At 44.1% G+C, this 25,645-nt stretch overlaps 1 protein-coding gene and 1 pseudogene across 10 annotated transcripts in view; one reads left to right on the forward strand and one right to left on the reverse strand.

Moving 5' to 3' along the window:
• Nucleotides 1–533: 533 nt before the first annotated feature.
• TULP4 (TUB like protein 4) overlaps nt 534–25,645 on the forward strand; it is a 199,147-nt gene continuing 174,035 nt past the window's right edge. For 4 of the 10 annotated variants that reach the window (XM_086318546.1, XM_086318550.1, XM_086318551.1 and 1 more), the window contains exon 1: nt 1,611–1,754. Coding sequence is in view for 1 of the 10 variants with exons in the window: in XM_086318553.1 (XP_086174679.1) it covers nt 13,430–13,440 (11 nt within the window). In the remaining 9 variants the exon portion in view is untranslated. Of the gene's footprint in view, nt 1,274–1,591; nt 1,755–13,335; nt 13,441–25,645 lie in introns of those variants that run through there. The other 6 variants (XM_086318543.1, XM_086318545.1, XM_086318549.1 and 3 more) reach the window with 3 other exon arrangements.
• On the reverse strand, nt 12,088–12,864 carry LOC147366407 (large ribosomal subunit protein P1 pseudogene; annotated as a pseudogene).

Raw genomic sequence — 25,645 nt, forward strand, 5'->3', positions numbered from 1 at the left:
TTCTTTAAGGTCTAATAGTCAGGGTAATATTTTTCAAAATTTTCTCCAGGTCCTGATTGCATGATCCAAGTTAGTGCGCTCACACATGCGTGCACATACACATGTGTGTGTGTGTATGTGTGTGAAAAAGACTTCTAAAAAATGTATATATTTTAAATAATTCTTGTTAGAGTCTGTACATTTTGAGAGTAAGGGCCATGTTGTATATACTTTCTTTGGTTGCTCCACAGACTTTAGTATAAAATTTAGCCCTCAGTTGAAGCATAATACTCATTTCATTGAATGAGTATTATCTTTTATGTTTAAGGTATTCTAAGACTTAAATGTAGTTTTACTTCTAAAAGGTTTCAAAATTAATTTTAGAGATGTTACAAAATGTGTATGCTCATACTTCTCTTGAACACATTTTACTTATGTGCGTATGATCGTGGGGCAAATATTGTTTAAAAATTTAAAACAATCTAGGCAGCACTTGCCAACATTTGTGAAATCATAGGCACGGAATTTCAGAATTTAAAGACTCTAGCCCAACTCTTCTTTTCTGACAACCAGAAAATCACAGACGCCAGAATTCTTAAAGCTGAAGCTGATTTGAAAAATTTGGCAAATAGGCAAAAATCCAAGAAAACGGCGAAGGCTTGTTTGGCTGCTACATTTAATTATATAGGGCATGTTCGGACACGACTGAGCAGACTGCACTCAAGCAAGCCTCAAATAAGGAGAGAAAAGATGCCACTCTCGTCTGTTTTTTGTTTTTTTTAAACTACACATACGTGAACAGTCACACAAACATCAACGCTATTTCTGTGTACGTGATGGAAAATGAAGGACAGGTGTATCAAGTTTCTGTTCCTAGCAGGACATCAATTTAAGAGAGGGGATAAGGCTCTGGATGCTTTTTCTCTGTGCGAGTTAAAATGAATCCAGTCTTTCCCCCGTAAGACTCACTGAAAAAAAAAGAGATACAATATCTCCGAGATCACCACCATCAAAGGCAGTTCAGTGACTGTTTTCATGGAGACAGACGGTGGCTCCCTGCAAGAAGCAACGTGCGCTTTCTAGAGACTTTCAACTCCAGACCGAGTGTGACATCCACGTCCGGCTCAAATGAAGTTGAGACGGCACCCGAACCTATTCCGTTCCCGGCTTAGGAAGGATTCCCTCAAGAGAGCGGGGTTCAGACTGGACTAGGTCCCCGCTGTTTTCACTGTTGCCCAGGCGGTGTGACGGCTTCCCGGAGGGACGCGGGCTGCAGGATGTGCGCGTGTGACACGTGCGTGGGGCTTGAATGCCCGGGCCGGTGGGGTGTTCGGGGGTGCGTGTGTGAGCTGAGGGAGCGCCCGTGAGTGTGAGGGGCGGGGGCCGGCGAGTCTGCGGAGACGGGGGCTCCGCGCGTTGGCGGCAGGCGGCCGAGGAGCGCGAGCCCAGGCAGGCGAGGCCGGCGGCGCCCCTCGGCCCGGAGCCGGCGGGTATCAACGGTCGGGACGCGGGTCCCGGGCGGTGGGGGGGGTGGGAGGGGGTCGCGCGAGGGCGCGAGGCCGGCCGGGGGGCGGTGCCTGCCAGCCGCGCCGGGTCACGTGGCGCGGTCACGTGGCGCGGAGCCGGGCCCAGCGGCGGCGGCGGCGGCAACGGCTGCTGAGGGAGGCGGAGACTCGGCGGAGACGCTGAGGGGAGGCGGCTGGCGGCGGCGGCGGCGGCGGCGGGGGGCTGCTGGAGGCGGAGGAGCGCGGGGCCGCCGCCACCGGCGCCCGGAGGTGAGGCGGGCGCGGGGCTGTTGTCACCGCCGTCCCGGCCCCGGGAGCTGCCGCCCTCGAGAGGAGGAGGCGGCGGCGGCGGCGGCGGCGGGCCCCGAGCGCCGGCCGGAGCGCCCTCGGGAGCCGGGGCGGGCGCTCGGGGCCCCCGGCCTGGCCCCTCCGCCTGGGCGCCTCGGGCGGGAGGGCCTGGGCGCGGCGGGCGGGCCCCCGCCGTGGGCTCTCCGGAGGGCGCGGTGAGGAGACGGTGGCCGACACCCGGGCTCCGGGCGGCGCTGGCTGCCGTTTAGCGGTTTGAGCCTTTTGTTTCAGTTGTCTCAGAAAAATGGGGCGATAGAGGAGCTGGGCGCGCGCGCGCGTGAGTGTGTGTGTGGTTGTGTGTGTGTGTGTGTAAATCAGGAGGCGTTTGGCTTGGAGCCATTTTTCCCCCCCTTAATTGTGGAGACAGAAAACCCCTTGAAACGGTTTCCCCCGGGGACACGGTGCTGCCCCTCTTCGTCCCCGGAGTCTGAACCGAGTGGATTTCCCTCCCGGCCTCTTGGCCACCTTTCACCCCCGCCCCCCACCTCCGTGGAGCCCCCCGAGCGAGCGGGGGAGTCTGCAAAGCCGCCCGGTCACCTGTCGTGGCAGCTGCATGGAAAGGCTGGCGTGTGTGCTGTCTGGTCGGTGCCGTTTCCTCTGGCAAATCACGGGGATTCCGCTCCCAACGCCAACCCTTCTTCCCCTCTTGCCTGCGCTAAAAACAAAGTGCAGGATGCCGCCTCTGAAGTTTGACCCGTCTGGACCATTAGTAGGGAGAGGTGTCTTTTCGTCGTCACACCTCTTCAAGGTTGGAAAGGTGAGGTTCTTCTCGCCTTCTGGAAGGAAATTAGGGTGACACAGCCCTGTCGGGGGCGGATGTGACTTACCTGCTAAAGGGCCGTGGTGATCAGAAAGTCTTGAAACACTTCTTGTGGACAGTCAACTCCCCTTACAGGGAGCTCGGCCCTGGGTTTCTCCCCCTTGAGGGCTCTCCTCCTCTTTGTATTTTGCAGTAGTGCGGCAGCACCTTAAGGATACCTAGTTGGGCAGGTTCTTAAAAAAAAAAAAAAAAAAACAGGGAAAAAAATTTGCTCCTGAGGTTTTGCAGAATGTGAAAATTCACCTGGGGGTCCCTTAGTGTTGTGTCTCAGGTATCCATTCCTTGGAGTTGAGTTCTTGCAGGCAGGGCCACTGGGAGTGGTGCTGTGGCCCTGGAGGATGCTCACCCTTGGAGCCAGGCAGCTCGGTTTGCTGGGGTTTGGGGTTGGGATGGATGTGAAGTGACAGGGCACCTTGGCACCTAGCCGCTGCAAACAGGAGGCGGCCTCCTGGACTGGCGATCTGGCCGGGTGGTTTGGAAGCTGATCCGAACATTGTACAGTGATAGCCACTGCTTGTGTTGAGGGGATCTCAGCCGTCCCTTCTTATTGATAGTTTACTGTTGTGCATGTAAGTATATGAATAAATTTGTATAGCAAAATCTAGTGTTTAGTTCCTGAATTATGGCATAGTACTTAATTTGTGTGAGAGTGGCTGGAGGATGTGAATTTCCTTGGGGAATTTTAAGTGCTTTATTTTAGTAAGGGCTGTGAAAGTAGCAGTGTTTCCATGTGATGGGGGAGGTGTTGACCTCTAGAGTTAGAAGTATGTAATTCTGAGTTAGGGATATAGGGAGATATATAGGGGGATTTTTTTTTTTTAAACACAGTGGAGCTTTATGACCTGGGAGAAGAGTAGAGTGCCAGTTACTTCCTGTGACTGAGAAATAGTAATGAATTTACTACTGTTTATTTTAGAACTGACCTCATTTAGAAAAGATGTATCATAGTGAACTTCCTAGTTTTCATATGGAGCTGTGCAAGTGGCAGTTTGTTTGTTTATGTGTTACCCACCACAGCTCCAGACTTTGGCCACCTGATGCCAAGAACTGACTCACTGGAAAAGACCCCAATGCTGGGAAAGATTGAATGCAAAAGGATAAGGGGATGGCATTGGATGAGATGGCTAGATGGCATCAGTGACTCAGTGGACATGAACAAACTCCAGGAGATAGAGAAGGGCAGGGGGGCCTGGTGTGCTGCAGTCCATGTGGTGGCAGAGTCAGAGATGACTTAATGAGGAACACCACCAAAATTCTGGAAAAAAGTTTTTTTTTTTAATCCATGAAAGGATACATGGTTCATGAAATCTGTTTTACACTGAACCATCCCCAGTAAGGAAGGAACAATGACAACACAGCAGCCTTCTTTCAGGATGCATTTCAATGCTCTCGCTGTGGTGGTTTTGAGGACTGAATGAGAAGCCCAGGTGGTCTTTTGATCTTGCTGAAGGTTCACTGAATATCCGGATTTCTAAAAGGTTTTTCGAGTGCCTACCATGCACAGGGCTAGGCTTGGACATTGTTCTTCATCTGTTTCACTGCATTTACAGTATCAGTTATAGACTGTTTCCTGTTCTCTTCTGTAGATGGAGAAAGACTGAAGATAGATTGAGTGACCCAACTATGCATGTGGTTCATCACATGCATTAAAAAACTGAGTAAAACTTCTGTTATGAAATGTTTTGATTTAGTTATTTCATTGGTTCCTAGTTAGGACCCTGGGAAGTATTTTCAGTATTACCAGAAGCTTTCCCCAAATTGTACATTTGCCCTTAGTGAAACTGCAGGGAATATGTAATTTAGACGTCAAATGTCTTTTAATTTGGCTGGGATAATGTTAATTTAGTCAACTAAACTTTTAAACATATTAAACATTCTAAGTTTTTTGTGATGAAATATGCATAATATAAAATTTACTATGTTAAGCATTTTTAAATGTAAGATCAGTGACATTAAGTACATTCACCTTGTTGTGCAGCCATCACCACCAGCATCTCCAGAGCTTACTCATCTTCCTGAACTGAAACTTGCATCCATTAACTTCCATCCTAGTCTGTCCTCCTCCTCCCCCTACTCCTGACCACTACCCTTCTACTTTCTTTCTCTAAGTGTTTGACTACTTTGCTGCTGCTAAGTCGCTTCAGTCGTGTCCGACTCTGTGCCACCCCATAGACAGCAGCCCAACCAGGCTTCTCCGTTGACTACTTTAGGTCCTTCATATAAGTGGGATCATCCAGTAATTGTCCCTTTGTGACTGGCTTATTTCACTTTACATGTTCTCAGGGTTCATCTACTACTTCCTTTTTAAGGCTGAATAATATTCCATTGTGTGTGTGTGTGTGTGTGTGTGTGTGTGTATAACATTTTGTTTATAAACATTCTAAATTTTAACACCAAACGTTAGCAACCAAGGTGCTTACATGATGATCAAGAGCTCTCACTGAAAATTATAGATACCTTTGTTTAATGAAAACAAAATCAGCTTAGTTGTTTTTCTAGTGCTCAGTACCTTTAAAAATATAGGAACAGTGGGGGATAAAGCTAAGATGTACATTGTATCCTTGGTGGGTCCTGTAATTTCCCTTCTATGTGTATAGTGACACATGGTGTGTCTTTCTGAAATTTGCAGCTGATGCAGGTGATGTTTTTGTTTCCCACCTAATACAGTGATGATGTATATGGAAGAACATGAAGGACTTGTCCTGAGGTATAGAGTGTATGGTGGTGGTGGTGGTGGTTTAGTTGCTGAGTCATGTCCGACTCTTGAGACCCCATGAACTGTAGCAAGCCAGGCTCCTCTGTCCATAGTATTCTCCAGGCAAGAATACTGGGGTGGGTTGCTATTTCCTTCCCCAGAGGATCTTCCTGACCTAGCATTCGAACCCTGGTCTTAACCTGCATTGTAGACAGATTCTTTACCGACTGAGCCATGAGGGAAGCCCTATAGATTGTATGCTATGCTAAGTCACTTCACTCGTGTCCGACTCTCTGCGACCCCACAGACGGCAGCCCACCAGGCTCCCCCGTCCCTGGGATTCTCCAGGCAAGAACTCTGGAGTGGGTTGCCATTTCCTTCTCCAATGCATGAAAGTGAAAAGTGAAAGTGAAGTCGCTCAGTCGTGTCCGACTCTTCGAGACCCCATGGACTGCAGGCACCAGGCTCCTGCACCCGTGGGGTTTTCCAAGCAAGAGTACTGGAGTGGGGTGCCATCGCCTTCTGTATAGGAAGGTTTATTTCCCTTTGTTTACCACTTTCTAGGACTCCCCAGGTGGCGCTAGTGGTAAAGAACCTGCCTGCCAATGCAGAAGACATAAAAGACGCGAGTTCCATCCCTGGATTCAGAAGTTTCCCCGGAGGAGGGCATGACAACCCACTAAAGTATTCTTGCCTGGAGAATCCCATGGACGGAGGAGCCTGGGAGGCTACAGTCCATGGGGTCGCAAAGAGTTGGACGTGACTGAAATGCCTTAGCATACCACTTTTTAAAATCATGCATTGGTTCCCTGACATTCTCCAGTGGGGATGGAGGAGGGTTCTTTTCTGTCTTTTTTTCCTTCTTTTTCTGAGGATGTTTATGAACTTCTGTGTTTTATTGTATGTGATGTGTTTGAGTTCAATTACTGTCCTTTTGATACTCAAATTGCCGTATCTCTAGTCAGATAGACGTATTCAGGTTGGCTCCGAGTCCTTATGACAGACCACCAGTGGCTTGTAGTAGCTTTCTTGCTTTCTGGTGTGACAAAATGTTCCAGGCTTATCCTGTACTCTTCCTGTTCCAAGGGAAGGGAAAGTAAATGATCAATAAATATGTTAAAATGTTCAATTTTACTAGTAATTAAAGAAATGAAATTAAAAGCAAAAATAAGGGACTTTCTTGGCACTCCCAATACAGGGGGCACAGGCTCGATCTCTGGTTGGGGAACTAAGATCCTATATTCCACGCACTGCAGCCAAAAAAAAAAAAAAAGCAAAAATAAAATACCATTTGTAATAAACCAAATGTTTCTCCCTCAAATTCTTTTGTTGAAACCCTATCCCCCAGTGTGCTGGTATTTGGAGATGGGGCCTTTGGGAGGTAATTAGGGTTAGGATGGTGCCCTCATGATGGGATTAGTACCCTTATAAGAAGAGACAGACACCCAGAGAGCTCACTAACCCTTTCTGCAACACTTCCTTCCCCACCCCCACCATGTGCAAAGAAGGGGTCATTTGAGCCTATAGCCAGATGGCAGCCACTTAGAAGCCAAGAGAAGAGTCTCAAATGAAATCTACCTTGGCATCTTCATCTTAAGAGTTTTCAGCCTCCAGAATTGTGAGAAATAAGTTTCTGTTGTTTAAGCCACCCCAGACTATGGTATTTTTTAATGGCAATCTGAGCCAACTAAGACACCATTTTTCAGTGATTGTGTCGGCAATATAATTTAGACTCAATTTAGACCTTAATGGATGTGAAACAATTTGGTAAAGCTTAATATAAGGTATTATATTATTATGATTACTTCTGGTATGCCTCCTCTTGGTAGGTAGTCTTAATATTTGGGCTTTTCCCAGTTTGGAATGGGAATAAGGATGATAGTAATTCTCAATGCTGGTGAAGATGAAGGAAGTGTGTACTCTTGGTCAGATTTATATGTAGATTTATAAACTGATGCACTCATTCTAAATAGCTACTTAGAGTGTAGAGTGTTAGTCACTCAGTCATGTCCTACTCTTTGTGATCCCGTGGACTGCAGCTTGCCGGGCTCCTCTGTCAATGGAATTCTCCAGGCAGGAATACTAGAATGGGTAGCCATGTACTTCCCCAGGGGATCTTCCTGACCCAGGGATCGAACCTGGGTCCCCTGCATTGCAGGCAGATTCTTTACTATCTGAGCCACAGGGGAAGTCCACAATAGCAACTGTTATGTATCAGAATGTAAAATTCGCATTTAACTCAGCAATTCCATATTTGGGAATTTATCCCGAAAAATAATAGGAAAAGTTAACAAAGATATGTATATAGTAAGAACTATTTACTGTATGCAGTTATTTCATAAATAATCTGAGTAAAGAACTCATTAGGGTGCTTTGCATGCATTGAAAATAATGATATGTCTGTATTAACCAGTCTGGAAAGATGCCCATTATAAATTATTGAGTGAAAAAGGGAGGTTACAGAACTGTAGGCATAGAAAATGCTGGACAACTAGGCTTTGGAGGCCAAGAATCATACCTATGAGAATCTAGGCTCCAGGGACCGCTTAGTGAGCAATCTGTTTCAGGTGCCATGGTCTCAAAAGACAGCACCCCCTGATTTCATTCTTGTGTCATAAGATTTCATTTTTCTGGAGAGAGAATATGATCAGCCTTGTTAGGTAATTTGTCAGTTGCTCAAAGTTGACAGCAGCACAAAGATGGAACTTGTTTTTAGAGTCCAGGAATCAACAAGGTAGGAAAGCTTCTTGATGAAAGTGAAAGAAGAGAGTGAAAAAGCTGGTTTAAAACTCAACATTCAAAAAACTAAGATCACGGCATCTGGTCCGATCACGGCATCTGGTCCCATCACTTCATTGTAAATAGAGGGGGAAACAATGGAAGCAGTGACAGACTTTATTTTCTTGGGCTCCAAAATCACTGCAGATGGTGACTGCAGCCATGAAATTAAAAGACGCTTGCTCCCAGGAAGAAAAGCTATGACAAACCTAGACAGCGTATTAAAAAGCAGAGACATCACTTTGCCCACAAAGGTCTGTATAGATAAAGCTATGGTTTTTCCAATAGTCATGTATGGATGTGAGAGTTGGACTGTGAAGAAAGGTGAGCGCTGAAGAATTGATGCTTTTGCACTGTGGTGTTGGAGAAGACTTTTGAGACTCCCTTGGACTGCAAGGAGATCAAACCAATCAATCCTAAAGGAAATAAGTCCTGAATATTCATTGGAAGGACTGATGCTGAAGCTGAAACTCTAGTACTCTGGCCACCTGATGCAAAGAACTGAGTCTTTGGTAAAGACCCTGATGCTGGGAAAGATTGGAGGCAGGAGGAGAAGGGGATGACAGAGGATGAGATGGCATCACCGACTGGATGGACATGAGTCTGGGCAAACTCCAGGAGTTGGTGATGGACAGGGAAGTCTGGCGTGCCACAGTCTATGGGATTGCAAAGAATCGGACAGGACTGAGAGACTTAACTGAATCAAAGGTAAGTTGGGGTGCTTTTTTATTAAAGAAAGGGGTGATTCCAGGGAGACAAGGAGATAGACACCTGCTTCACATTCAAGTGAGGCTTCCCAGGTGTCGCTAGTGGTAAAGAACCTGCCTGCCAACGCAGGAGACACAAGAGACTCAGGTTCGATCCCCTACAGAAGGAAATGGCAACTCACTCCATTATTCTTGCCTGGGAAATCCTATGGACAGAGGAGCCTAGCAGGCTACAGTCCATGGGGCTACAAGAATCTGACACGACTTAGTGACTAAACCACCACCACACATTCAGGTAAAATTAAATACATTCTTTGATCAGAAACATTGAATTAATTATTACATCTGCATAAAAGACTACAAACTCTGATAAACTTGGTCTTTTCCTTTTAACTTTTGTTTTTGTCATGTTAGAACCTATACAAGTAGATCAACTCTATTTGATTTCTGTCTTTCATAGAAAATAATGGGTCAAAATTAAAATTTTGGATTATTCATGGATTTTTAAAATTATGCTGTTTTCTCTTTAAATGTGGCTAATTCAAAATCAGGTCTATTTCTCTGATGTCAGCAGGCAGAAATAGAAGTCTTTGCATTTGTATGGTGACAAGGATACCCACCTTTCAGAGAAAGAGTATTTTTAGAACAGAATGGAAAATTAGTGTTTATGGAAAACCTCCAAAAATAATGGAATAGTAGATTGTAGAGTGTAGAAAATTATTTTGTAGGTGTGCAGAGGTCTGTGCAGATAATATAGCCTTACTTGAACATCTTTCTCACTGTTACTATTTTTAATCAAAAGCACAATTACAGTCAACATGGAAAGAGCTTTGAGAAAGATAATACACACTACAGTTTAAGATTCACAAGTTCTCACTTTTTAAAAATTAAAGACTTAATTTAGACCTTAACGGATGTGAAAGGATTTGGAAATTCATAATAGAAGTTACTATGTTGTTACAGTTACTTATGCTATTTCTTTTTTGGTAGTCTTAATACTTGGACATTTCCTCCCTGTTTGGAATGGGCATGGTAGAGCTCCTGGGTTAAAGTTTTGGTTGTATGATATCTGTTCATGTCTGATTAAGACTAAGAAGTTGGCCTTTTTCAGAAATAATTTTTATGACAGCCTCAGCCTTTCCTTTTAAGTCTCAGCTGTTGATCCCAAGCTTTTTACTAGTTGGGACACTCAATTCTACAGGCTTCTTGGTATCTGCCTTCTAAAAGTGTTGCTCAGTGTTTTCAAATTCTACTGAGATATAGAGAAATGTCACTGGGTTCAGAATTTTTTCATCCCCATTGAATGTTTCTTTGACCAGTTTCTTGCAAACAATAAAGGGAAGATTAGTTTAGACTTCAGAGGCAGTTACACATGATGTGTGTCTGTTAATTTTTAGCCTCTGGCAAGAGAAATCAAGAGTCTTATGTAGAACATACTTTGAGTACTGTGTTGTTGTCCCCATGCTTAGCTTTCCTGCATCTTTGGCTTTTGAGAGTATATGATACTGTCCTGGGGAAACACGTGGCACTGTCAGTGATAGCCGTGACAAAACAGTGTTGTCAGAGGCCCTCCACGAGGTCCTCTCCATGAGGACATGCTGGTTAGTACTGGAGTAGTTTTAATATTCCTGAAAAGTTGATCAGTAGTGATGGTTCCATATGCTAAGAATATACAGGCTCATCTTCACCCATAAATCAGTTTCTTAAGCTTCAGACAGCCTCTTAGCTGGATGGGCAAATTAAGCTCCAAAGGTTAGAGTATCAGAACATGCATGATAAGAAGTTAGGCTAATGCTGTGGATGAAAGCCTGCACACCCAGAGCTGACATTTCCAGCTGACATTTTAGTTACCGTATGTTAATGTTAAAACATCAGAAAATTTGTGTCTGTCTTAACATCTGAAAATTAACATCTGTCATATATAAGAATGCCTTAAAAAAAGTCATACCTGGAATTAACTTACCTGAAAGAAAGGAGTTTAAGGAGGTTGGATCATGGGACGGGTAGGTGGGTGAATGTGGCTTAACTCAGGTCACGTTTTCCAGTGCCTACCAATAGTTTGAATCTTTTTCATTTTTGTGCATGCCGTAAAGATGGCAATGTGAAATGAGAAACCCATGGCCCATGAAATGAGCAACCCAGTCTGTGCTTCTTATGTAGGAGGTTAACTTTTTAGAATTTTCTGATATCTGAATGATGAAATAAATTCTGTAATATTTGAAATGTTTGGAATAAAATATGGCAACTCTTAGTAAAAGATAGCTCACAGTTTGCTTATTCCAATAGTAATAATTTTTAATACTTTGATGGAGTGAGTGTGTAAGTGGCATACACATTGCTTTGATTCCTCACCCAACGGTGATTCTGAGGGATTTGGGAATAAATAAAGTTGTGTCGGATTGGGGTGCTGCCCAGAATCTATCCATTGTGGCTTACTCAAGCATCAGTTCCCAACGTTTTTGAATTTATAGCATCCTGGTTGTGTTTGATTTTGCATCTCCCTCCTCCTGACCATTCTTAAACAGCCATGACAGCCCAGATCTCTGTTATAAGTGGAGGGCAATGTGCTGATATATGAAGTCCACAAATTATCACCATAATTCAATTTTATCTAATTATGTCAACCTTTAATTTTAACTTATCAGTACTGAACATTTTCTGGAGGATTAACAAGCTGCATGATTACAGTGCTGTATGGAATAGAATTCTTTAGGTTTTTGATCAACTCATTAATGTTTTGAAAAATTTTGTGATACAGTATAGTAAATAGGGGGCTTCCCAGGTGGCGCTAGTGGTAAAGAATCCGCCAGCCAATGCAGGAGACGTAAGAGACGCAGGTTCGCTTCTTGGGGTCGGGAAGATCCCCCGGAGGAGGAGATGGCAACCCACTCCAGTGTTCTTGCTTGGAGAATCTCATGGACAGAGGAGCCTAGTGGGCTACAGCCCTAGGCGTAGCCTGTCTGAGGAAGGAAGTGTGCTGAGGGGCTTGGACTCATTCATAGATTAGATCGTGAATGAGCTTCCAGAAGTTAAGGCTGAGTTTAATTCTTCTCCTCTCTTTGTATCTACCTCACCTTAAGCACTGTCTTAAGTACTTAGTGTTATTTTGAGAAGTGAACCGTCTCATAGCATAGGAAATTCTAGGTAAGTAGGGCAACAGAAAGTCTGCAGAAGGTTATATATCAAAATGTAATATAATTATATCTTATATTGGAGAGTACAATCAACTGGGATGCAGACTTTTAGCTCCTGTTCTTTTTTTTTTTTTGCAAAGAACTCAGCCTTTTATTATATGTGTTCCTAAAGAGGTTTAGTCAGAAAGACCAGAACCCATGTCATGGTCAGACTCTTCAGATTCTTTCCTGGGCTTCTGCTTTCTTGTTCTCACCCGGGGCAGCAGGGGTGGAGGGGGCAGGACCTCCGTCTGGTTCAGCACTAGCTGCTGGAGCAGGCCCACTAGCCCCCGCCTTGCGGGTGAGGTCCCCAATGTTTACACTGGCCAAAGTGTTTGCAAACAAGCCTGGCCAGGAAGGGCCAGTGTTTACACCGGCTGCTTTAACGAGGGCATTGATCTTGCCCTCCGTGACCATCACCTCTTTGTTGTGCAGGATGAGGGCCGAGTAGATGCAGGCAAACTCCAAGACGGAGGCCACGGTGTGGGCAAGTATTGAGGGGGCTGCCTGGCGAGGTGCTAGTCACCGGCTGAAGTGAGGGCTTCACCCCAGCGCAGCCTGAGCTCCCTCCGAAGGATGGAGCATCTTAGCAGCAGCTGTGGAAAGCAGCTCCTGAATTTTTATCTAGTGGTCTTAATCATGGTCACACTGTTGTAAGAAAAGTATTTTGTTTCTTGACCTCTATACTGTTTTATGTGTGAAACTTCAGTGTTCTTTTTGCTTAATTTTAATACGATAATATGACTTTACTTCTTAATATGATTCTAACTCTGACATAATATAAACTATGCATATATGAGGACATCTTTTTTTAAAAAATTTGCTTACTGGTTGACTTTTGCCTGTACTCAGTCTTCATTGCAGTTCTAGGGCCTTTCATTGCAATGGCTTTTCCTGTTGCTGAGCATGGGCTGTAGGGCATGGGCTCAAGTACTTGTGGCTCATGGGCTTAGAACCCTGCGGCATGTGGGATCTTCCCTGACCAGGGATCAAACCTGTGTCCCCTGCACTGGCAGGTGGATTCTGAACTACTGGACCACCAGGGAAGTCCTGGGGACATCTTGAAAGAAATATATTCTTTCTTCAAATTCTCTAGTCCCCTTCTAAATTTAAAAGCACAAAAATAGCAACAACCAAAAGATTACTAAGATAGGTTGGTTCTAATGTAAACTACTGAGTTGTTGTAATATTTTATTATTCAAAAGATGCTTTTCTTTGAATATGTGAGTCTTTCTAGAAGTCCAGGTAAATGGGGCTCCAGGTGGGAAGCGACTGCCCACCTGTGGTGAATGCTTTTCTGATTCCTTTTTTTCTGATTGGCTGGTGCTGAAATTTGAATCTGGTTTTGACCTGTGGAGGTCTTTGCACACCTTAGTTTTCTCTCAGGATTCCCTCTTCTTGTGGTTGGACCTATTTTCACTATTATGGGCACCAGGTAGGTAACCTTAACATATTGGGCTCATAGAAGAAAAGAGTCGTGGATTCTAGAAGGGCACTTTGGGAGTGGTCTAAGAAGTTAACCGGAGTTCACTGCTTATGGGGAAGGCTGCACTGAAGTTCTGCTTTCTATAGCAGAGCCCCCAGGTGTTGGGGGTGGAGTGGTCAGAGGTGGTGGGTGGAATGGGGAAAACACGTGGTTTAAGGAGCCCAGATTCGAGTTTGGACGTACGGATCTGAGTTGTGTGAAAGCAGATGGAGCACTTAGGCATGTGGCCTTTTCTTTCTTTTAATTAAAAAAAACTACTGTGTTCTGTATATGTATCCCTCTTCTTGTGTATCAATGATTTCCTCATTTCTTGGTTGCTTTTCAGTTCCAACTCTGTTCATAGTACATCTTATGTATAAAAGTTCAAATTTTCTATGTAGTCAAATCTATCTTTTTTCCATAATTTCTGCTTTGATCATTTGTTTAGAAAGTCCTTACCCTGTGGAGTGCTTTTCTTTCTTTTAATAAAGCAGTCAGGTGTTTTAAACTTTAAAATAAGCTTTTAATCTTGGAATAATATACAGAAAAGGTACAAAGATACTTTGTACAGAGAGTTCCTCAGGCTCTCTCACCCAGCTTCCTCTGATGTTACCATCCCATAGAACTGTAGAACATTTGCCAAAACTAAGAAGTTAACATCAGTGCAAGTGCATTGTCATTAGCTTAAGCTCTAGCCTTCCTTCCAGTTGCACCAGTGTTTTCACTGATATCCTTCCCAGGGTACCATGCTGCTTAAGAGGGGAGAGTTCTGAAGAGGCAGGACCACACATGGCAATGTGTTCTGTGGAGTAGGTGAGCTCCAGACACCGCACTCGTGTGAAATGTGGCAGCTTTATGGTTTATAGAATTCTTTTACACACATAATTTAGATGGAAAATATTCTTTTTTAAAAAGATTTATTTTTGGCTATGCGGGGTCTTTGTTGCTGCGTGTGGGTTTTCTCTGGTTGTAGTGAGTGGGCACTACTCTGGAGTTGCGGTGTGCAGGCTTTAGTAGCTGCCGCACCTGGGCTCTAGAGCCCAGGCTCAGAAGTTGTGGTACCTTGGCTCAGTTACTCTGCAGCACGTGGAATTTTCCTGAATCAGGGATCGAATCCAGGTCTCCCACATTGCAGGTGGATTCTTTACCCCTGAGCCACCAGGGAAGCCTGAGGGAAAATATTCTTGATTGTCAGTCTTATTAGACACACCTGCTCCTAGGAGGCATCTTGGGAGTGTCTTCTGCATTTGTGTGGCCATGTGGGCATAGAAATACCTCTGAAACTGTCCACACTGTTTCCCTGCATGGCAATTCCCTAGAATGTCTTTGCTCTCACACTGTTACCTCGTTCTTTTGCCTGGACTGGAGTGAAAAATCATATGTTGTTGATTTTTTTAAGTCTCAGAAAGGTGCCCTCACCATGAGGAGTCGTTGTAAGTTCCTCGACATCAAAGTAAGCCCAGAATATCACTCTTTCATCCTCCAGAATTGTGGTGCTAGGCACTGCCAGTCTTCTAACTTTATTGCCCAAATGGTGTTGTATCTAATGAGGAAAAAATGTGGTTGGCATAGAAGAATACATGTTTTACTCTTTAGATGGGTTTGAGACTCTCTGGGGCTTGCTCACCCATCTCTACCCTACCGTGAGTGGAGACAGATGAATGAAGTCAGAGGTGGGGAGGGCAGACAGGAAATTAGGTGTAGAACACAAGCCATGTTGGGTGACTCCATGCCCACACTGCCTGATAAAAATAGCATGAGCAGGGAGGCCTTAGATGCCTCTGCACTTGCTATCTATAGGCATCATGACTCACACGCCTTCACGTGAGCTGGGCTGAGCTTTCTCTTGGGTGACCTCTGGCTTCTACAGTGCATTCAAATCAGTCCCCTCTTCTGACTGAAAACACATTTTCTTAGCCTTTTCTGACTTGTGAAACACCACCACCCTGCCTTTTGATTTAGAAAGCAGTGAAAATGTGATTGCCATGTATGCTTGAGGAGAAGAAATCAAAGAAAAAGCTGAGAAGAGTATCCTGAGCTGGTTTTCTGCAGACCCCTGACATTCTCTGTAGCGTTATTCTATTCTGTCTCAACTCTTAGAGAAAATCAGTAGGTCACGTTGGAAAACCTCCACCCAGGTCACAAGTAAATCTATAGAAATGTAATTTTTAAAGCACATGGCCGTTAGTAGATTATATACCTGCTTCAGTTTGGCCAGAATTAGCCTCCCTACACCCTCCCTACCTCAGAGTTTTTCTTGGTGGCTTGTGACTTTTTCTATGAGTTTTAGTTACAGTCATTGCTTTTACAAAGCCTTTTTTTTTTTTTTACATCAGCTGTTTTGTCTGGTCTTCACAGCAACCCTACACATTAGGTTAAGCATGTATTTTTCATTTTATCAGAAAACTGAGGTCTGGGGTATGCTCATGGCCTTGTAACTATTCAGCAGAAGGCTTGGGACAAGTTCGCACTTGCTGATTGAAAGCCTGCATCTCTTCTCTTCTGCCCTGTGGCCTCCCCTCCAGCCTGTTGGCACTGGTGTTATAGACACAGGTGGGCGAGGCCAGTGGCGGTGTCTCTTGGTGACAACCGGCATATCTTTCAGACTGGTAACTAGCTGCCCCTGTCCTTTTTTCGCTTTGTAAGGGATCTGGGGCTTTGTTCACATACCCTCCCTGTCTGCATGACTCTGTCCCAGCACAGGGGTTTGTCCTGGTCTGTGTCAGCTGGTCATGCTGGTCCTGCTCACTGCCGGTGACTGCTATGGGGATAAGGATGAGACCTAGTTCTGTTCTACCAGGAGGTTCTGGAAAACTTCTCAGTCTTAAAATGACAACACTAGGAAAGATAGTCCTTTTCTTCTGAGCATGGTCCTGGCTGAATGTGGTGCCTGGAGTTGCTGCAGCCGTGTTGCCTCAGTCTGAATGTGAAGCTGGTGCTGGGGAGAGAACAGAGCCGAGAAGAGAGCAGAGTTCCTCAGAGTCCAGCCCCCACTGCTTTTGGACTTCTCCTGTGAAATAAATTTCCCTCTTGTCTGTGTGAAGTAAATTTCCCTGTTGTATAAGGCAACCTGAGTTGAGATTATCTGTTACTTGTACTGAAAGACACGCTGTTTCATTCATTCATAATTGTGAAGAGATTTGATCTGGTCAGAAGATCAGAGATTGCTTCCTTGGGGAAAGGCACAGGCCTTGGTGAGAGAGATCCATTTTGTGTTGGGCCTTGTATCCCATTCTTAAAGGTTTTGGTCTTTATTGCAGGAGCAGAACCATTGAAGGGTTTCATTACTGGAGAGTGGCAGGAGAACCGTGAGCTCTATAGTTCTTTCAAGCTGCCGCTACTAAAGAAAACCTTGGCTTAACATTCCAAAGAGTCCTGTTTGATTTGCTGAGCAGGCAAGGAGCAGTCAGTGGTTAAGGCCCCGGTGATTAGCACATGTGTCCACAAAACACAGAGGAGCATCTCTGCTTGGAGTCTGATGAAGGCAACAATCTACTTTCCTTTTCTCCCTCCTTGCTAGTGTGTGTGTGTATGTACACATGCTGCATGCACAGAGGCAGCTCTCATGTTTTCTAATTTAGGCATAATTTGTGAACAGTCTCGCATTCTCTTAGTGTTTGATCATTTAAGTTAAAAAAAAATTGCAGCTAAGAAGTCTGTGTTGGAGTTACAAAAACAAGCTGGATGGTTTCATTGTAAATAAAGTGTTAAGGATGTATTAATGTGTCTGAAATTGAACTTTTAGCATCTCCAGAGGTTTTTCTCCAGGTTTGGTAGAGTAAGATCTGCTCTGATTCTCATACATATGGATACATTAGAAAACTGGATTCTGTCCCAGTGTAATCAGGCCGGGAACCAGCCTGAACTGCAGAGTGGAACTGCAACGAAAGCTGCAGTCTCCTGTAATCATATTAGGATGCGATGTGGTCCCTCTTTATGTTTATTAATTAGTGGAGTTGTAATGAGACTCCCCCCCTGCTTTTAAGGATGCTGATCAGTGGGCATCTGGGTGGGAATGGAGTTGTGTTTGGGAGCCTTCTGTGTGCAGGTGGGAGGGATCAGTGTTTCAGGTGGTGGCAGGTGAGCTTCCCGCCAAGTTGGCATAATGGGAACAGGACTCTTCTGGGTTGCCATCTGTTTGTGGCTGATAGGAAACCAGCAGTGACTTCTGAGAAGTTTATGTTGAAATACTTAGGAATTAGAAATAGTAAGATCGTGCTGATCAGGTCTTAGGAGGTGGGGGAAATAGACTGTGGAGTGAGTTTTCATCACTCCTCATTTTAGGAGAAAGCGGCCTGGGTTCAGCAGTCCCCACTCCCACCTCCCCCAAACCACAACTCTATTCTCCCCACCCAGACAACCTCTCAGGTCACTCCAATTCTGTCCTGAGTTGCCCATGGTAAGGGGACACGTTATTTACATGCCTGTCGCAGGTAACACCATGTGTGGTGTTTGTCACAGGGTGGGGGGTTCAGGCTGTCTCTGTGACTCTTGATGTATCATGTTTTTTTGTGGTTTTAAATTGTGGTAAAATATGCGCAGTGTGTTTTACCATTGTAGCTCTTTGGATTGTGTACAGTTCAGCGACAGTCCAGTTTCACAGTTGTGTGACTGTCCCAATGGGTCATGTTTTCACCAAGTACTTTGACGTACATAAGAAATAGTGGATGTTTCTTCTCTGTTTACAAAATGTATGCGTAAAAACCATCAGTTTGCTCTGTCTGATGGGTGTCCCTCTGGTTTTAAGCTGGAGTTTGCTTCCCTTTTGCATGGGAATTGACTCGGTGGGTTAGAGGTATTGTGCCTCTGTTTCTCTGGATTGGCTTTGCTGTCGGCAGCTGGGAAGCTCTGCTTTACAGGCACAGCGGTTTGTGATGGTGTTCTCTTGTGAAGCAGGGGTGTGGGGTAGGGAGTAGCTCACTTCCCTTTGAGCCTGGCGTTACCTGTTGGTTAACTGGAAGAGCTGACCTCGGGTGGCTTGCTGAGGATGCATGAGGCTGCAGGCAGTCATCTGCTCAGCCACTGCCACCAGCGCAGGTGCTGAGGCGCTGCCTGCCTCCCTTTGACTTGTAGACCCTGCTGGGTTCCCTCTGCCTCCTGCAGGCTTCTATCTTGTCTCTTTGAAAACAGTCAACAGAAAGAACCATGGAGTCTGCTGTCGGTTAGGGGACTCTTGGTTACAAGTAAGAGAGATCTAAGTGAACTCAGTCACACATGAAAGGTGATTGGAAGGATTTCGGGCTATCTCTGCAAGGATACAGCTGGGCTACAGACCAGGACCCAGAGACTGGAACACGCTGTTCCAGTGGATGGGCCTGGGAAGCTCTTTGCTTCTTTCTGTCCCCATCCTTAGCTTCCCTCAGTGCTTCTGAGTTTTCTGTTACAGACCAGTGTCCCCTACTCCCCGGTCCATGTGGCAGAGCATGGCTGTCAACACCCCTGTTCTTCATGTCGTGACTAGAAAGTGTTTCTCTGTTCAGCATTTTCTGGGAAGAGCTGATGAGGGGTCACGGAAAATGGAACCAGGCTGTGAATGTTCCTAGGCAACTTTGCATTCAGATTTAAACAGAAGAGTAAAACCCCAGATGAAACCAAAACAAAATACTACCCACCCCTACTACTCTACCAACAAAAAAATCCAGTAAGTTGAGGAGATGAATCTGATAAACAAATTCTGGAGTTGCCTTTTTAAAAATTAAATTTCTTTTTTAGTGAAATGAATTATTAAAAAATTTTTTTAGTGAAATAAATTATAGCCTATTTTTCTGTCAGCATTGTTTGAACTCAGAGAAATTGTGGCTGAAGTTTAATTAAGCGGGGTAGCTTGATGTGGGAGATATGTTCCTAAAAACCTGAGTATAAATAAAATATTTTAAATTAAATCATATTTTTAATATACAAGGAGAGTCAGTGGGTAAGGCCCTGATCCCCTGATATCAGAAGGGATCCTTTTGTGGTTTTTTTTTTCTAAAATCCAGTAATTTTAACCCTGTGAAACTGAATCTTCCTATATCACATTCACTAGATCAAGGTGTACCAGTGGATTGTTCATATTTTTGCTGTCGTTGTCTTGTTGGGGTCACTGGTTCATTGGCACATCGAGTACTCCACCGATTTCTGAAGTTTTGAACAATAGCCCAAAGGATTATTAGTGGCCAAGTACAGTCAATTGCTCGGAGAAGGCAATGGCACCCCACTCCAGTACTCTTGCCTGGAAAATCCCATGGACGGAGGAGCCTGGTAGGCTGCAGTCCATGCTAAGGGTCGGACACGACTTCACTTTCACTTTCACTTTTCACTTTCATGCATTGGAGAAGGAAATGGCAACCCACTCCAGTGTTCTTGCCTGGAGAATCCCAGGGACGGGGGAGCCTGGTGGGCTGCCGTCTATGGGGTCGCACAGAGTCGGACACGACTGAAGTGACTTGGCAGCAGCAGCAGCAGTCCTCTTTTAGTTGATTGGTTACACACGTAGGTCGTCCCCTGTATGAATCTGAGAGCCCTCTATGAGTTGGAATTAAATTGGGATTAAAATACGCTTCTGAATTGCGAAGCTGTACGCAATAATCCAGGCAGGTTCGAAAGCATCACCTAGTGATTGCAAGACAAAGACAGAGCAGTCTGATAATCCTGAGAGTTGTTCATAGTGCAATTCGAGGGTTTGGGAATTGGTCATCTCCTCAAGTGTGCAGGATCTGTTGTGTTTGCACATCAGTCACAAAGGTGGTTTATTATCCATTTGACTTATTAGTGTATTTAAAATGAAAACTCAAAACAGTTTTCCCCTCCTCAGAAAACGTGGGCTGTGAGGAAGCGTGAGTATTACTGGCTTTGTGGGGAAGGACGTGATGAGCACCTGAATAAATGGTGCTGCAGTGGAAGACCACACCCTCTGGAAGGCTGCTCTGTCTGACATGCCCCTTGCTCTACTGAGTGTCCTACCTTCTGAAGGACATTTATTACTGCTTTAAAAGATTTATAAGCCCCTGGTATTCTAACGCAGTGCTAAAGGAGTCCTGCTGTTGAGTGAAAGTTGGGAGTGCTGCGTGTGGGTTATGGGAAACCCTTTATTCCATATGACCTTTTTCTCCTGCACACCATGGGGGATGCCTCTGACATGTCTTGTCTTAAATAGAACACGTGCAACCATCCTTCTCTCTCAGAACTGCAGAGCTGGGATGCTCTGAGGACTGGGGAGACTCAGTGATTTCAAAACAGCAAGTTAGAATTAATACTGTAAAAACAGAAAAGCATTTACAAGAAGGCCAATTTCATGTGGTGCCTTATGGCAACCCAGAAAGAATCAAATTAGTATTGTAAATTTGACAAGGCACCCCACCTTTTAGTTTATAAAGCACATTACATTCTTCAGAGCATTTTTATAAACGTTGTCACCTTTGATCTTTATAGTGTTGTCAGTAAAGGTGATAAAGAATGGAGCAAATCACCTCTTCGTTCACAGATGGGAGACAGTCTGGGAGCAGCTGTGCACCCCCAACTAACTAGCACTGCTGACCTGTCCTCTTCACATTTTCACTTCTTCTGACCCTCCTTCCCCCCCACCCCCTATTTTGGCTGCACCTCGCAGCATGTGGGATCTTAGTTCCCTGACCAGGGGTTGAACTCGTGCCCCAGCAGTGGAAACTCGGAGTCCTAACCCATGGGCCACCAGGGAAATCCCTGAAAACATTTTTTATGTTTCATTTATATTTGATCATTATAAGGAACTTTGAGGTAGGGAAGGATTAGGTAAACACATGGATTCATTCATTGCTTTAAATTGATTCTTATGTGTTTTGTTCTCCATTTTACTGCATTCTCTTAATAGTACTAATTTCATTCAATTCTGTTTTTCAGATGGAAAATTATATTATTTATAAATAAGGATGATTTTTTCCTCTTTCCATTTTTGTATGACTTTTTTTCCCTGTCATAATGCACTTCTTGGAATTTGTAGAGTGATACTGAATAACATTGTTGGTGAACATTTTAGGCCTAATCTTTGTGTTAGCCAAACTCCCTTTAGCACTGTCGATTTTCATCACTTTCTGCATATTGCCGAGTTGCTTTTTGGAAAGGGGAACTAGTATTGAGTGTGTGTGTCACTTACAGCCACACCAGTGTTGAGTACCCAGAGTGTTGCCACAGCTCTTCCTAACCTATAGTTCTGTCATGTTAACATTAAATTTGAGTTTTGTCATTGGTTATTTCCTCTAAACATTCTGGAGTCCTTGAGAACAGCCGGAGTTGACCTTACACAGCTTTCCCTTCCTATTCCAAAGCAGCTTCAGTATGGAGTGGAAATTACTATTGTTATCCTGGCAACACAGTTTGGTGGAGAAAGTGTAGGCCTTGGAGTTAGATATCAGATCATAGCTCTGTCACTAATAGCCTGATGATTTTTTTGATAAGCTTAACTTAAACTCTTTGAATCTTGGTTTAATCATTTATGCACTAGGAAGAGGCTTTGAATGTGGAAGAAGGTGCACAGTGGGCTCTTAGTGATGTAGAGGTCACTTCCTGATCCTTGCCTCTTCTCTGCCCAGTGGTTTATTAACATGCTAGGGCCATTCAGCAGGAATTGGCCAAGATTTTGATAGACTTTCATTTTATTCAGAGATAAGTTGTACTCCCCATGCCTCATGATTCTTTGTCCCTGACTTTCCCATTGAAGTCAGAGTGAATGATTATTTTTACATTTTTTAAAATAATTTACTTTATTCAAGTTTTTAAATTGCTTAATGGGTGTAATGTAAATAACATTACAACAGCAATATCTAGCATTTACTGAGCAACTATAACTGTGTGACAAGCAGGTAATTAAAGTACTTTGTGTATGTTCATTTAATCTTCCCAGCAATCCTTTGTCACAGAAGCTCAGGCAGGTCTCTGAGCTCAGGAGGGTGACCCAGGCTTTACTTCTGGCCGTCTGACTCCTGAGCTGTCCTTCTAACTAACTGGTGCTGCCCTGGACTGCCATTGTGGCCTTGAAGGATTTGTTCCCTTTATTCTTTATTCCTAAAGCCCATTCTAGTATGTGTGTATGTAGAAACAAGTCTTCATTTTTGAAAAGGCTACATATTATGAAGTTAGATAGCAAGTGTCAAATATAGAGCACTTATATCTATTGAATATGTTAATTCTAATCTGTTAGAAGTCATTAAGACTTTTTCCTTACCTAAGCAGTATAATTTGATTTATCCCCCTTGAAATTGCCATACAGATCTGAATGTCTCTACTATATGTCTAGAACCGTGGTTTAGTTTTGTCCTAGATTATTATAAAGTGTTTGTTATTGGGATATTTAAAAAAATATTAAAAATACACATAAATATTTACCATCTTAATCATTTTTAAGGTACAGTTCAGTGATATTAAATACACTTATAATGTCGTGCAACTGTGACCACCATCCATCTTTATAACTTTCTTCTTTCTGTAAAATTGAAACTCTATACCTGTTAAACAGTATTCTCCCTGAAGCCCCTGTCAACCGCCATTCCACTTCCTCTCTCTTTGACCAACCTAAATAGCTCAAATAAGGAATTGTATAACACTTGTCTTTTGGGGACTAGCTTTGTGTCCCAGCATAGTGTCCTCAATGCTCATCCAAGTTAGAACATGTGTCAGAATTTCCCTAATGTCTAAGACTGAGTAACATTTCATCATATGCATATACTACCTTTTGCTTATCCATTTATCTATTGATGGACATTTGCTTCCATGTCATCATCTGGACTTGCTTGTCAATATGTTTCTTGTCAGTAAGTTCTCCATCCTTTGGCTCATGGTTAAGGTCTTTCTCTTGCTTTTTTTCCTTCACTGTTGCACTATCTCCTTAAGCTCTTACACTGACTTTATGTTGCCAGGATCAGTCACTCAGTCAAGATTCGCTCAGCTCTGCCCCATTGCACTTCGTTGGCCTTCATTATAGCATATCTCTTGTAACATTGACCTTCATGTGTTCCACCCATCCTCTCTGATGACACAGGGAGCAGCTCTGGGCAGGGACTGGATTTCATTGAGTTTCACAGTGCTGAGTCCCCACATGGGTATCTGGGCTTGGGTGGTGGGTGTCCCTTGGCTGCTTTTCTTGTTTCATATCTCACTTTGGACTCTTGCAGCTAAAATTAACACACGTCAGCTATAAAAAAAACTGGCCACCATAGTTTTCACCATTATATTATTTTCATTATTTATCCTCTTTGTCCCCAGAATTTCTCCCTGAAATTCTTGATTCTTCCCTGACGAAACTTCTCCTGAATTAGAGGTAGTTTTTATCCTAGCTTCCATTGTGCCCAAATAGTGGCATCTGTCAAGGCTGTTTTCACTTTTGTCTCAGTTTATGTGCCAGCCTATTATAATCATAGACTATAGTAGGTTTATTTAGTGTAAGCAGTCTGTGATAGTCCCTGCCCTATTTTACTTTTTCACTTGTTGCTTATCATGTGGTAATCACCAAAGTATTTGAATCTTCCGCAGGGGGATAGCTGTTCGGTTCCCCTTCCTCAGTGTTGTGTCATGAGGCCTTGATGAGGAGGATGGGAAGAGAAACCTCTAACCCACATATGCTTTGTGTCTTAGCTGAGAGAAAGGTTTTTTTTTGTTTTTTTTTTTTAAATTGTATTGCCCTTTAGAAATTTTGAAAGGAAGTTTTAATTCAGGTGTAACTATCCTCCCAAAATAAAATAAAAAGTTCTCAGCAGTTGGATTTCTTAAAGCTAGAAAGCTCCGAGAATGTATTTGTGTGGGGAAAGATTCCCACATGTGGGAATCTAGGATTGTGCTTGAGCTGAAATAAAGCATGTGCGTCAAGCGTTGGAGGGGAAGGTCCTTGAAAGAATGAGCAGTGGAGACCTTAAAAGTATTTGCAGAAACAAAAGGTTAGAATCTTTGATTTTTGAAGGGAAATTTAGGAGTGGATTTTCGGAGTAAGATGGCTGAATTCCAAGAGATTAGCTCAAGAGTTGCTGCCCTCCGAGAGGTTACAGTTGGGGGCAGGAGGGGCAAAGCTACACCCACTAGATTTAATTCAGGGACGATGCTGAATGTCATATGATAGGATGGTGGATGTATTTCAGGCACCTGGAAGAGGAGTTTCTGCACTGGGGGTCACTGGTGGACTGGCGGCCACCATAGTTTTCACCATTATATTCTTTTAGTTATTTCTCTTCATTTTCCCCAGAAATGACTGTGATCTTATTAATAGCTAGGAACATTTGCTTAGTCAAATAGCTCAGTTGGTAAAGAATCTGCCTAGATTGCAGGAGACCCCGGTTCGATTCCTGAGTCGGGAAGATCCCCTAGAGAAGGGATAGGCTACCCACTCCAGTATTCTTGGGCTTCCCTTGTGGCTCAGCTGGTAAAGAATCTGCCTGCAGTGCGGGAGACCTGGGTTTGATTCCTGGGTTGGGAAGATCCCCTGGAGAAGGGAAGGGCTTCCCACTCCAGTATTCTGGCCTAGAGAATTCTACGGACTGTATAGTCCATGGGGTTGCAAAGAGTCAGACACAACTGAGTGACTCTCACTTCACTTTGCTTAGTCTGGAAGATAATGGTATTAATAGTTCTTACTTGTTAGGTAGATACTTAATAATAAGCACGGTGAATGCAAACATTCCAGGTCCGGCCAAGGTGGAAGAACCAGCAAAGGAGACAGAGAAAGAACAGTCAAGAGGGAAGAGGAAGGCCGGCAGGGAGTTCCTGCCAAGATCTTACAGATGGGGAAGCTGAGACTCTGAGTGGTAAAATGACAAAGCTGTCTGTAAAGTCACGACTGAGGAGTGAGTGATGGAGTGTGCGTTCAGACGCCGGAGTCCCCCCTTCTTAAGCTCTTCTGCTTCCCACATTTACAGGTGTTACCACACCCAGTTACAATTTCAATGTAAAACAAAGAAATGTGACAGTGTAGTTTCTGTAACTTAATCTTCAGTTCAGTTCAGTCACCCAGTTGTGTCTGATTCTTTGTGACCCCATGGACTGCAGCATACCCGGCTTCCCTGTCCATCACCAACTCTTGGAGCTTATTCAAACTAGTGTTTATCGTGTCGGTGATGCCATCCAAACATCTCATTCTCTGCTGCCCTCTTCTCCTCCTGCCCTCAGTCTTTCCCAGCATCAGGGTCTTTTCCAGTGAGTCAGTTCTTTGCATCCGTGGCCAAAGTATTGGAGCTTC

This window comes from Bos grunniens, chromosome 9, assembly GCF_055505025.1.
Source record: "Bos grunniens cultivar Pamir isolate PY7600 chromosome 9, Bosgru_T2T1.0, whole genome shotgun sequence".
Classification (NCBI taxonomy): Eukaryota; Metazoa; Chordata; class Mammalia; order Artiodactyla; family Bovidae; genus Bos; species Bos grunniens.